The sequence below is a fragment of the Bolinopsis microptera genome, chromosome 6, assembly GCF_026151205.1.
Source record: "Bolinopsis microptera isolate Bmic1 chromosome 6, MBARI_Bmic_1.0, whole genome shotgun sequence".
NCBI classification, from domain to species: Eukaryota; Metazoa; Ctenophora; class Tentaculata; order Lobata; family Bolinopsidae; genus Bolinopsis; species Bolinopsis microptera.
The window spans coordinates 3,159,250-3,173,816 of NC_087077.1; the positions used below are offsets into that span (position 1 = coordinate 3,159,250).

Genomic DNA, 14,567 nt, shown 5'->3' on the forward strand with positions numbered 1-14,567 from the left:
TGACATCAATATTTCCAGATAAGACGAATAGTGAAAGAGGACGAAGTATGCTACAGTCACTGTGAAGACACGTTTTCTCTTGCGGTACAACAGGCTGCTTGTTTTAAGGGTTGTTTGTCTGAAGGGTGCTCCGCTTCAACTCTACAAGTTAGTATTAAATCTTTTAATTCTTTAGTCTGAATATGTAAACTTTTATAACTGTACATCCAAATATATCCTTATCTTTATTCTTGACATAAAGCGTTACTCTAATATTGTAAAGTGGAACGAAAATTTTAAGCTTTCAATTTTCATTGTAAAACTTCTCGTTAATGAGCAATAGTTTAATTTACATTCTAAAAAACCCTCAGAACTGGGGCAAGTCGATCCAAGAGTTTTTCTCTCTCCGAAGTCGTGGTCAGGGAGCAAAACAGACAACAGAGTCGGTGATGATTGTGGACAGTTCAAAAAATTCAGTCATCTATGCCCTGTACTTAAACGGAGAGCCAGTGTACTCTAAGAACTTGTCACTCAAAACAAAGAACAACCAAGTCATCTCGTATACGTTCATGTCGTGGACTGTCTTTGATAGGCGTACTGATCTCATCATGACAGGGTTGGCCATGCTCTGTTTCATCCTTGGTATGGTCCTTCTGCTAACACCCTGTTTTGATGAGAGCATAGATGATATCGAGGGTACTTCATCTAAAGTGAAATCAGAAAAGCAGGATCTGGGAAGCTATGCTGAGGATCAGGACCTGAAGAAAGGCTTACTGTCAGATTATCATTAGAGTTTGTAACTTGGAAATCTACTTCATGGGAGAACTGGTGGAAGCTCAGGATTTTGTTAAATGTTCAGATTGAAATAAAGGAAAACAATTGATGAGGATTATTATTCTGTGTATTTGTCAGAACTGCTGTTAATCAGAGGTTCATTTAACGTTAAAGAGATAATGCAGATTGATATTCATGGTGTTTTATGTGTTCTCTAAGTTTGTGTGCTGCCGTGGAGTTGTGTTGGCCCATTTAGATCCCCTGAAATCCTGAAACCCTGAAATCCTATGTCAACATAGGTGGATGTTTTATAACGTTCATTTAATTCTATTTTAGGCACAATTATCTTTATACTTCCGTCCTAATTTTTAGAAGTTATTATGGGAATAACAACTCATTTTTTGTCATTCACTTTTGACAGCAATTTTTTTATTTAGTTTGCAACTTAATATCGAGTACTGAAGTTCTAATTTCTATACAATATGTCTACATTTTACATTATTTCTGGAAAAATGAGGTAGAATTTCATACCACTAAGTAGTGTGTAACGTCTGTTGAAATAACGATAGATATGAATTGAAGTTTGTAGTGCGGTATAAATTTACTAAGTACTTTTCGGGCATCGTTTAGCTATGGAAATATTTGTTATTAAAAAATTTAATGGTAAATATATCGTCTATGGCGTTCAAGTCAGACATGTTTGCTGATCGTAATTGATTGGCCTTTCGGTTTATGTAAGAATTAAATAAATCACTTTGTTTGGCAAATATCTTACCAGATGATCATCTTTATCGGGAACATGATAGTTTAGTCGAGAGGCCCAAGCTTATGCCTAGAAGCTCTGCTGTTATTTAAATATGAGACTGCTACATGTTCACAAATGTTCAGCACGTGTGTAAACATAACTGTACGAACAATTCTAAAATCATAAACCAGCGTGATTTTAACAAGGCATACTGTTAGTAACCATAGTAACCACTATAGTTACCATTTATAAGGGCCTCTCCACTCGACTGGTTTCAAATTGATTTATATTGTTATTATTTTAATACCTATTTATTGAAATTTTAAACTAAATCGCCTATTATTCTTTACACTTTACATAATCACTGTATAAGATTTATTATCGGGTATTTTACATGAATACGAATATTGTGCATGTTGTAATCAATTATATGGTCATGATACAATACATACTAAGATAAAGATTGAAATGTGCGACACCCTTTAGGAATAAAGACTCACTGCTTTATAATATATCAACACAATATAATACTTTCAACTTTCATCTTAAAATTGTAACTCCGTACCTAGGGATGTATTCTTGGACGTGATAAGCCGCTCAAAAGAGAAGAAGACTATAATAGTAACACCAAGAAACCATGTCCCTCAAGGATGCAGCACGAAAGATTATTGTCGATGACATGTTCAGACCCCTCCACATCCGAGGCGAATGGAAGGTCAGACAATTTTATTATTGAATTATTTAACATTGCTAATCTTTGACCTGGCCGAGTTTGGTTTGATTGCGAATACTTTAGAGATCTAGGTTAAGTAGCTAATCATGATATTATGTTGAATGGAGCCCGTAGAGCATCATGTGTTTGTGTAACATAATCTGAGGAAGTACGGCAGTGTTTTAGACTTATAGCGACTATCTGTGCATTAGACTTATTTAATCCCTCTGACCCTTTCTAGCCGGCAAATGTTCTAGTACTCCTCCCTTTGCTGCATAAGGAAACTAATCTTATTATGATAACGACAAAAAATATTCCTACACTGCACTGATAAAATCACTGCCTGACTGATAAAATCACTGCCTGACAGATAAAATCACTGCCTGACAGATAAAACTTATGTTTTAACTTACATAACATTATATAATAATATTACATATTATTATATATTACATATATTACATATTATATAATAATATACATATTAAAAACTTATAATCTCAGATTCTCGTTGTTGACACGTTAGGGAAGAAGATAATATCAACTTGTTTGAAGATGAAGGACATGCTGGATAATGGGATCACACTGATCGAGGTAATAAAAAGAATACATAATTATAATAATCATATCATAATTGTAATAATTATACATAATTATAATAATTATACATAATTATATCTATTTTGTTTGCGGTGATGTCGAATTTAGTTTTATTAAAAGGGCTGATTTTGAGCGAGGGTTACTGCTCGATGATTTATACTTGAGTAGACTCAAGCTCAAGCACTCGACAAAAGCTGTTACAGACAGATCAATTTTATTTAATTTATCTTATTAATTTATCTTATTAATGCTAAGTTCTTATGTACATGTTCATTGTTCATGAGTCGCTTTAGAGGGCTTGAACTGAATATTTAGATTTTGAGTTCTCTTTGTATTGGCTATAAAGCGATGTATAAATTTCTAGTTATTATTATTATTATTATTAACAAAGCACATAGTCTTGTTGACTGTAGAGAGTGCTGCCATGCAGCAGCTATCATTTGACCGAATTATTTTCAATACGTAAGGTTTGAATATAGGGAGGTGTTACAACTTTTGAACTTTGAATACTTCCAGTTGTTTCTTGATCAAATTGCTCCCTTAAAGAACTTGCCGTTTATATTTTAATATGAACCTAATGGCAATTCTGAGATATATTACATCATTCTTTATCGGAAAATTTGAAATTTAATTGCTTGAATATAATATGAAAATAGGGATCATTATAAAGCGAGCAACTTAAAACTTAAAGAACATCTGGAGTATGGAGGACATAATAGTGACTTTAACAGCTCATTAAGCGAGAGGACCTGTAAACTTTATTTTGGTTACTTGACTACTTGACCACTATCACTACTCTACACTCTTTTAACATAAGTGCAACTTTAGTACCATATATAATATATATATATTAAATCAATGGGAGCTGAGAGGTAAAATCTCTTTAATTTAAAGCAAATATATTTCTGCCGTTTGGGCTCCTAGCGATTTAAACAGGAAATTAATTACCATTTTCTATCACCTGTCAGGACCTGTCAAAAGCAAGACAGCCTCTGACCTATCTTGATGCGGTATACTTTGTGAGACCTAACCAGGAGAATATTGGCCATATCAAGAAAGATTTCGGCGAAGTCAGGGTAAGAATACATTCAGAATTTGTCGCTTGGTTTTTGACAGCAGATTTGAATCATTTCTTTTTTTCACCGAAGATTTGAAAAGATTTGAAGCTAAGTGCTTGGCTAAGTGCTCCGACGTAAAAGCTCATATCATTTTTATGATATTTTATATCGATTTCAAGAAAAAATAATCCCGTTTTCAACTCTACAATCTACATGTACAAGCTTATTACTCTCAGGAATACTCTGGAAGACTTTACAAAAATGCTCACTTATTCTTCACGGAGATCATACCAGATGAGATGCTGAAGGATATAGCTAAATCAGATATAGCTCCCTTCGTTCAAACTGGTTAGTACCTGCATGTCATGGGGGGGGGGGGGGGGGGGGGGTGGCTTGTCTTGCCTATTTGTCCGGTATACAGGGTGGTGATTTACTCTGAGCCACCCGCACCCTGCATATTCTGATCTCGATCCTGGACCTATGTGGCGAAACCCAAACCAAAACCCGCAATCCACATGTCTACTGTCTGGCCTATTTCCACGATACCATGTTCTTCATTAGAACTACTTGTAGAATAGTTAGCTGGGTGTATTGCAACTTTAACCCAGAAATATTATATTGTCAACATTCTCTTTTTTACTGTATATTCTTCAAAATAACGATGACCGTCACGTAGCTCCGGACCGAAATTGAGAACGTAAAATATTTAAAATTAACAATCAGGTTGGAATGCGAGTGAAGGTTGGAATGCGAGTGAAGGTTGGAATGCGAGTGAAGTGAGAACCAAAATATTTACTATTTGCATTCATTAAAAAGGTGGTGTGCTCTCAGTCTCAGCTAGATTTGAATTTCCATTATAATTTGTATCGCGTAGTTCAGTGGCGTAACATTGCCTGTTGGCGCCCCCCCCCCGCCGAAAAAGCGCCCCCTCCCCTTTTGGTGCCCCTCCCTAAAATTGAACAAATTAGGTGATTTTAGCGGATACGCCGCGCCGGTAAAATCTCTAAAAAAGTGTGTATCTAGAGCAAAACGCGCAGTTTTGCTAGTACTTTAGTTAAGTTTTCGAAATTGTCCCACATTCAAACGACGATTTGGCGCCCCCCTAAGACGGCGCCCCCCCCCCCCCCCCCGCACAGCGGGGCCCTCCGTTACGCCACTGTCGCAGAGTGGTATGTGTAGTACGTGAGTTATGACAATATAAGAAATTAGGATATCATAGTATCTGGCCTGCTATTGCATATCAAGTTTCCCCTTCTTCTGAATGTATCGACTTACACTGTTATTATTAACTTGATTATGATAATGTTGGCAGGCTATCTTGACTTTGTATATAATAAACGGGAGCAGCTCCAATGTTTATACTTTATTGTATTTTGATACATATTTACATGTTATAAACATAATAGCCTCTGGTAATTCTAAATTGAGAAATATTTAATTATTTACTATACAATATTTTGCCAAAATTTCACTGAATTGAATGTTATTTCCCTATCAAATGATGGATTAGTTCGCTGTTTATTAGTCTCATGATTGAAATACTTATTGGATATATAATATATAATATTATTATGTGTATCTAAACTATCACTTCATCCCGGCTGCAACAAAATGTTTGTAATACAAACAAAATGTTTGTAATACCACTTAGTCGGCACCAATGTAATTAATATGGTCTTACCACCGTGTTTTGGTTCAGCCGAAATGAATTTTACTTTGATGTTTTTACATATTGTTTCTCACTCCAGCTGAGTCTGGTAGTGTTGAGTATCATGAATATTTTTCTAGCTCTCTTTTTCCATTTTTTTGCTTCACAGGAGATATTGTAGTCTTTTTTATTGAATGTAACTGTAATACATTGATGTAAAGTTTATTTGAATTTTGAAAATAAAAAATAAATACCTGTGCCCCTCCGAAGGTTCTAGAATTTCATATGTGACTCAGTGAATCAAATTCTCAGATTCTGCTAATTTTGAGGTTACTTTATTTTTTAGTTAAGAATTTACAGTTAAACACTGTCTTCTACATTCCCTCTCTAGGTACTTACTGGAAACTTCACGGAATTTAGAGGTACAGAGATATTTAACATTCCTACTTGATCAGTAAGACGCAAGGTTATGGAACACTGTATGTATGAGCTTATCTTAGATAAGGTGAAACTCTTTTATCATTCAGCTGTTTAAACCTTAGTTCCTTATCTGATTTCGGACCTAAATTCGGACCTAAATCGATAAACCTCCTCGCCCAGTACAGGGAATCAATCTGAACTGAGATAACGAAATGTTTTGCTGTTTAGCGGTGTCTCACGTAATGAAACGCAAACTTAACACTGAGAGTGTGCCTTAAACTTGTAATATACATCCGCCAATGCAACCCAATTTATTGCCTGCTACGTGATAGAGGCAACCTTTTAGAATTTATATGTTCGACTATTTCTACTCATTATTTAATTAGTAAGCTGTTTACTTACATTTTTCCAATCCCAGTATTGGCAAAGACTTCCGATCTACTGTGGTACTACATGATCAGATTTTAAAATGATATTCGATAATTTTTACCGGATATTGTCCATTAAAATCATCCTTTAATCTGGTCACAACTTAAGTTCATTATCTTTGTGAATCAGGGGGTGGGCATGGTTCTATTAGAAACTCTAACCATCTGGCAAATATACGACCAGACTTGTCAGATCCAGCTGTCCGAGTTAATGAGTGTTCTACATTTTTGACATAAATAAATATAGATTTGACAATCATGACTAGTTATAATGGGACTCGGTCAGTTCAATAATATGTCTTGGACGCTTTTTAATAGAGTTATCTAAATCCGTTTAAAATTTTCACTTTCAAATTAGGAATTATTGTTCTCGATAGAAAATATTACGGACGCTATGGTAATTGATGCAAATAGAATCACGTAATAGCTATTTATAGTATTAACAAAGAAGTTAAATAACTTACTAATTTATTCTGTAAATTTTATCGAAGCGAGAACAAGTAAATTCTACAATTTGTATAATGAGACATGAGAAACGCCGTCTTTGGACGCGAGGAGAGTTAGGACTCCTCGGACTACATTTAATATATTCCTTTTGTAACGTCCTCAATAAATGTAATAGATTTGTAGTGTACGTGTGGTTATTAGTTTATTATTAATTTCATTTCTAACTAATAACATTTCAGTAAAGGAGCTGAATTTGGCATTTCTACCAATAGAAGAGCGTGTATTCTCTCTCGACAACCCGGCTGCTTATAACGAATATTACGGTGGTAAAATGACTGACAAGAGACTAGACGAAATAGCTGAGCAGCTGGTAATGAACTTATTATAATCTTTTAAACTTTTAAACTTGAAGTTTTACTTTAATTATTATGAATGTTATTATCTTTATAAAGTTTTATAAATTTCTTCTAGATAAAGTTTAAATATGCAGGAACTTAAAATGTGGTTCTAAAACACGAGAACTTTCGGAATCTTGGGAAGATAAACTTAAAATATATTTAAAACACTTAGCTAGAAGCTTTTAAATTTAATAAACTCTTAAACTTAAAATGTAAGGACAGCTAACTCGGCAATTTTTATTGACTTTTGAATTTGTAACACCAAAATTTAATCTAGTCTCATTTCGGCAACTCTCAATCTCTCATACACTATATAATATTAACCATTCGTTCAATCACGTAAAGTCTGCATTTAAATATCTCTTCTCCGTAAAATGAGATAAGTTTATCCTAGGTGACAGTCTGTGCTACACTAGATGAATCACCGTGTCCCAAAGTAAGGACATGTAACAGTAACCTGGACTGTGTTAAGAAGCTCGCTACTAAAGTTCAAGCTAAACTAGGTACGTATGCCGTTTTTTGTTTGTTTAACAATTTCTGTATTTATTTATGACGCGAACCTTCTATGTTTCATCATTCCTAAGCTAAGCATAGTTTTATCAGATATTTATTTTATCACATATTTTGAGACTATGTATTGTGATGGAAATAAAAACGCAAAATGTGACTTTAAAATGTCATGTTATAAGATCTCAATCAAACCATAAGAAACTGATAAAATGATATAAATTAAATTAATAATTATTATAAATCCCTTAGAAAAATACAAAGAAGCTGACATCCTAACAGCTAACAACAAATCACAACTAATAATCCTGGATAGAGGTTTTGATCCCATCTCTCCCTTTCTCCATGAGTTGACATTCCAATCAATGGCTTACGATCTTCTCTCCGCAGGTTAGACTATTGTCTATTATACATATCATATAATAATGTATAATGTCGCTTTATACATCATTATAAAGCGACATTATAATAATGTCGCTTCTCAACATTTAATGAAATGTCGTAGATACGTTTTACTCTAAAAATTTATGTTCAGAAAAGCAATACATAAAAAATCTATGATTCACTCCTATCTTATGGACTGGACCCACAAACATTCATTGATTTATCGTCAGTTTGCTATATTTTAACTATTGGCGTATTAAAATTAATAACAGACTAAGCTAAGAAAGTACTTTAAAAAATATTCGTCTGATATCTTGGTTAAGAAATGTTTTGAAGTTGACAAATTTGTATGTTATCCGTTTTATGGCGTAGGACCTCTGGGCTTTGGGGTTCCTTGAATTATTGGTGCATAACTGATAACAGGAAAAGAGGCTTATTGAACACGGAGGATGATGTAAAGTTTGGTAAAAAACGAGGCATTTGGGAGGACGGCTTTTAAGTTTAGTAACTTATCCCAATTCCCACTCAGTTTCATTAATCCTTGATCTTGAGACTAACCCTGACTTACTACTTTAAAGTAGTTATATTAAATTGCGATGACTTCAAGTCTATATTTAAAAGCCTCTACTCCTGAAGATAAGTTTGACCTTTACCGATTGTTGAAATTCGACATCTAGCGTGAAATGACGCTAGATGTCGAATTTCAACAATCGGTAAAGGTCCGTTAAGTAAATGTCCCACTCACCGGTACTGCACTCAGTTGAGTCACGTGACACAAACCCTCCCGTACAATCTGTACAACTCTCCGCTCCTGTGATCCTACTGTAGCTGTTACCACTGCACCGCTCGCACGTCGTAATCACCTTTGTAGTGTCCTTTATCACAGTCAACTGCAATAAATATTATAACTACAAGGGATTGCACGATTGATGATGACTCTTTGCCTGCTTTGATGACTCTATCTAATAAATATTATCCGGATTTGAACGATGTTTTTGCTGATTGATGTCTTAGTGGTGGTGTGGATTTAAAAGGGTTTTATAACCAGCTTACTCCTTAACACAGCTTGTGGTTATTCAAAACCGAAAAGCCGAAACTTCGATATTCGATAATGGACAATGTATAAGGTGTCTTAAAAATAGGTTATTTTACTCAAGAATTATCTGAAAGAACTTGAATTATTTCGCGATGAAACTTCAAAGTTATTAGGCCTTAAAGTTAAACATGTTAAAAGTTTCAAAATATAATATGAATAAAATATAATAAAATATAATAAAATATAAATTTTACTTAACATCCCGTTTTTTTATAAATCTGAACATACCACAGAGAGTGGTTTCCTGATTAGGACCTTGTCCAGCACCACAAGTCTTACAGTCTCCATTCTCCCCTTTTACTTGTCCCTGTGTGTAGCTACACGCAACTGAAATTCAGGATGTGTTAACAAAACATCAAGTAACATGTCAGCAAATAATTCCCGAATTTCCTAGGCAAAAAGGCTTGACAACCAAATTCAAATATATGGCATGTATACAATGTACAATGTATATTCCGGTACCTTACACACAACACTTCACACTGTTGTTACGGTGGTATGTACACACTACTGTTAATATTTCGCCTGAGTTTGAAGTGACATGTTGAGCGTGGTGTGGAATGTGGGGCTATAACAAGGCAAGCAGGAAACTTGTTATCTTGATACCCGGGACTAATTGGAATGTGACTGAGAAATGGGACTGACTGGGGAAAGCTTGCTTTTGAAAATGTATGATATTAGAAAGAGTAAGCAGATAATGGTAAGCAAAATTAACTTATGAGTGTAAAATTACCATAATAGCAAAAAGTTTAAGACCAATTCTAGACTAGTAATACTAGGTGTTACCACCGTGGCTAGTATTACTAGTCTAGAAAAGAAAAATATGCCTACCTGCACTGGGAAGTGGGTATAGCCATCCTGGTAATGTTTTAAACAATATTAGGCTGGTTATACAGTCTGGTAACAGCCATACTATTACTGGTGTCCGGTACATGTACTCAAGTTCGACACGCACTCTAGTTCGACAAACCCTAAGATTCGAACTGAAGTGCGCTACCTAGACTCAAGTTCGACACGTACTAAAGTTCGACAAGAGAACTTGGACTGTCGAACTAGAGTTTTGAAATCTCCGATCTTAAGCAACGATTCTTTACGAGCTTGAAATCTATTCGTTTGTTTGTTTTCCACTTGTCTCATGCTGTTCAATTATGTGTGAATGTAATCTCTATTATCCATATCTATGAACATTTAATTGACTTCACACTCAATTGGTACGTGAATCCTATTACCAGTCTAGAATGGGTCTAAGTTGTGTTTGTTAGTTAGGTACTCACCTCCCATGACCCTGACTAAGTTGTGTTTGTTAGTTAGGTACTCACCTCCCATGACCCTGACTAAGTTGTGTTTGTTAGTTAGGTACTCACCTCCCATGACCCTGACTAAGTTGTGTTTGTTAGTTAGGTACTCACCTCCCATGACCCTGACTAAGTTGTGTTTGTTAGTTAGGTACTCACCTCCCATGACCCTGACTAAGTTGTGTTTGTTAGTTAGGTACTCACCTCCCATGACCCTGACTAAGTTGTGTTTGTTAGTTAGGTACTCACCTCCCATGACACTAACTAAGTTGTGTTTGTTAGTTAGGTACTCACCTCCCATGACCCTGACTAAGTTGTGTTTGTTAGTTAGGTACTCACCTCCCATGACCCTGACTAAGTTGTGTTTGTTAGTTAGGTACTCACCTCCCATGACCCTGACTAAGTTGTGTTTGTTAGTTAGGTACTCACCTCCCATGACCCTGACCTCCACCAATTGTAAGGGATGCTCGTTATCTCCTCCTGTTATCTTCACTTGGTTTATTCTACTTGTAACGGTTGTTACGTAATCCCTCTTGTTTTCCTCGTAGTGCAGGGTGTATGCACGTGTTTCATCATGCAGCCGAACTGTTATTGTCATTCCATCGATCCATACTTCACAGCACGGTTTCAAACTGTAAAACGTTAAGATTAAGTTGGTAAGGATTAGTTTCACAGATTTCCACTGTTGTTGATTTGCAATAGTCAAACTCCTCGCTGCAAATTCTATATAACGTATGCTAAATGTTAATAATATAATATGTGTAGTCAACCTGTTAACTATTTCAATCTTTTGAACCCAATAGAAGTCTGTGAAGTCTAGTTTCCACCATGCAATAGTACCAGTTGATACTGTTTTAGACATCGAGTTTCTGAAAATATTACTCTCTGTCATAACCAATTACTAAAATTTGAAAGTACATATTATTATATATTTATTTCTAGAATTACTCAAATTGATCAAATGATCAAATTGATCATTATCAATCAATAAATGTTTTTGCCATGAAACGGACCAAACTGATCCTAACTCATATTCCACTCATCATAGCATATCGCTTCAGCATGTACAAAGGGCATAACCTCAATCAGTTTAATGTAGTGAAATGACTGGTGTGAATGAAGTAGTGTACTAATACAAGTTGGAGAGGATCAGGTAAGCTTAGTCAGCATCCATGATGTTACAAACCCTCTGGGACATTACTGCGCCCAGTCTCCAAAGTTACAGTAAATTCCTACTACGGACAAACAAACACAGACAAAACACCAACAAGAAACTGATATACACTAGCTAGCTCAGAGAGGAAATGAGTACCGGCTCAGGAGGTATGTCAAAACAGGGCGCCCTTTCGAACACTACTCGGGCTAGAATCAGTGCAATTCGGACACTACTATGCAACTGAACCATGCAAAACTATATAAGTACACCTATGCTGGCAAGGCAATAGGTCAGACTGCCAGTCCTGAAAACCAGTTCTATGATAAGGGTCACGCAAGCCCCGAAGGGTTAATACAAAATCAATAAATGTTTTTGCCATGAAACGGACCAAACTGATCCTAACTCATATTCCACTCATCATAGCATATCGCTTCAGCATGTACAAAGGGCATAACCTCAATCAGTTTAATGTAGTGAAATGACTGGTGTGAATGAAGTAGTGTACTAATACAAGTTGGAGAGGATCAGGTAAGCTTAGTCAGCATCCATGATGTTACAAACCCTCTGGGACATTACTGCGCCCAGTCTCCAAAGTTACAGTAAATTCCTACTACGGACAAACAAACACAGACAAAACACCAACAAGAAACTGATATACACTAGCTAGCTCAGAGAGGAAATGAGTACCGGCTCAGGAGGTATGTCAAAACAGGGCGCCCTTTCGAACACTACTCGGGCTAGAATCAGTGCAATTCGGACACTACTATGCAACTGAACCATGCAAAACTATATAAGTACACCTATGCTGGCAAGGCAATAGGTCAGACTGCCAGTCCTGAAAACCAGTTCTATGATAAGGGTCACGCAAGCCCCGAAGGGTTAATACAAAATCAATAAATGTTTTTGCCATGAAACGGACCAAACTGATCCTAACTCATATTCCACTCATCATAGCATATCGCTTCAGCATGTACAAAGGGCATAACCTCAATCAGTTTAATGTAGTGAAATGACTGGTGTGAATGAAGTAGTGTACTAATACAAGTTGGAGAGGATCAGGTAAGCTTAGTCAGCATCCATGATGTTACAAACCCTCTGGGACATTACTGCGCCCAGTCTCCAAAGTTACAGTAAATTCCTACTACGGACAAACAAACACAGACAAAACACCAACAAGAAACTGATATACACTAGCTAGCTCAGAGAGGAAATGAGTACCGGCTCAGGAGGTATGTCAAAACAGGGCGCCCTTTCGAACACTACTCGGGCTAGAATCAGTGCAATTCGGACACTACTATGCAACTGAACCATGCAAAACTATATAAGTACACCTATGCTGGCAAGGCAATAGGTCAGACTGCCAGTCCTGAAAACCAGTTCTATGATAAGGGTCACGCAAGCCCCGAAGGGTTAATACAAAATCAATAAATGTTTTTGCCATGAAACGGACCAAACTGATCCTAACTCATATTCCACTCATCATAGCATATCGCTTCAGCATGTACAAAGGGCATAACCTCAATCAGTTTAATGTAGTGAAATGACTGGTGTGAATGAAGTAGTGTACTAATACAAGTTGGAGAGGATCAGGTAAGCTTAGTCAGCATCCATGATGTTACAAACCCTCTGGGACATTACTGCGCCCAGTCTCCAAAGTTACAGTAAATTCCTACTACGGACAAACAAACACAGACAAAACACCAACAAGAAACTGATATACACTAGCTAGCTCAGAGAGGAAATGAGTACCGGCTCAGGAGGTATGTCAAAACAGGGCGCCCTTTCGAACACTACTCGGGCTAGAATCAGTGCAATTCGGACACTACTATGCAACTGAACCATGCAAAACTATATAAGTACACCTATGCTGGCAAGGCAATAGGTCAGACTGCCAGTCCTGAAAACCAGTTCTATGATAAGGGTCACGCAAGCCCCGAAGGGTTAATACAAAATCAATAAATGTTTTTGCCATGAAACGGACCAAACTGATCCTAACTCATATTCCACTCATCATAGCATATCGCTTCAGCATGTACAAAGGGCATAACCTCAATCAGTTTAATGTAGTGAAATGACTGGTGTGAATGAAGTAGTGTACTAATACAAGTTGGAGAGGATCAGGTAAGCTTAGTCAGCATCCATGATGTTACAAACCCTCTGGGACATTACTGCGCCCAGTCTCCAAAGTTACAGTAAATTCCTACTACGGACAAACAAACACAGACAAAACACCAACAAGAAACTGATATACACTAGCTAGCTCAGAGAGGAAATGAGTACCGGCTCAGGAGGTATGTCAAAACAGGGCGCCCTTTCGAACACTACTCGGGCTAGAATCAGTGCAATTCGGACACTACTATGCAACTGAACCATGCAAAACTATATAAGTACACCTATGCTGGCAAGGCAATAGGTCAGACTGCCAGTCCTGAAAACCAGTTCTATGATAAGGGTCACGCAAGCCCCGAAGGGTTAATACAAAATCAATAAATGTTTTTGCCATGAAACGGACCAAACTGATCCTAACTCATATTCCACTCATCATAGCATATCGCTTCAGCATGTACAAAGGGCATAACCTCAATCAGTTTAATGTAGTGAAATGACTGGTGTGAATGAAGTAGTGTACTAATACAAGTTGGAGAGGATCAGGTAAGCTTAGTCAGCATCCATGATGTTACAAACCCTCTGGGACATTACTGCGCCCAGTCTCCAAAGTTACAGTAAATTCCTACTACGGACAAACAAACACAGACAAAACACCAACAAGAAACTGATATACACTAGCTAGCTCAGAGAGGAAATGAGTACCGGCTCAGGAGGTATGTCAAAACAGGGCGCCCTTTCGAACACTACTCGGGCTAGAATCAGTGCAATTCGGACACTACTATGCAACTGAACCATGCAAAACTATATAAGT

General features: G+C 36.7%; 1 protein-coding gene across 2 annotated transcripts in view; it reads left to right on the forward strand.

Annotated features, from left to right (window-relative positions):
- LOC134816247 (syntaxin-binding protein 1-like) overlaps positions 1 to 14,567 on the forward strand; it is a 55,592-nt gene that overhangs the window by 24,314 nt on the left and 16,711 nt on the right. For both annotated transcript variants that reach the window (XM_063825004.1, XM_063825003.1), the window contains exons 2-8: positions 2,068 to 2,213; positions 2,715 to 2,804; positions 3,779 to 3,886; positions 4,105 to 4,216; positions 7,051 to 7,181; positions 7,604 to 7,712; positions 7,969 to 8,106. In XM_063825004.1, the coding sequence (XP_063681074.1) occupies positions 2,136 to 2,213; positions 2,715 to 2,804; positions 3,779 to 3,886; positions 4,105 to 4,216; positions 7,051 to 7,181; positions 7,604 to 7,712; positions 7,969 to 8,106 (766 nt within the window). In that variant the 5' untranslated portion in view covers positions 2,068 to 2,135. The remainder of the gene's footprint in view (positions 1 to 2,067; positions 2,214 to 2,714; positions 2,805 to 3,778; positions 3,887 to 4,104; positions 4,217 to 7,050; positions 7,182 to 7,603; positions 7,713 to 7,968; positions 8,107 to 14,567) is intronic.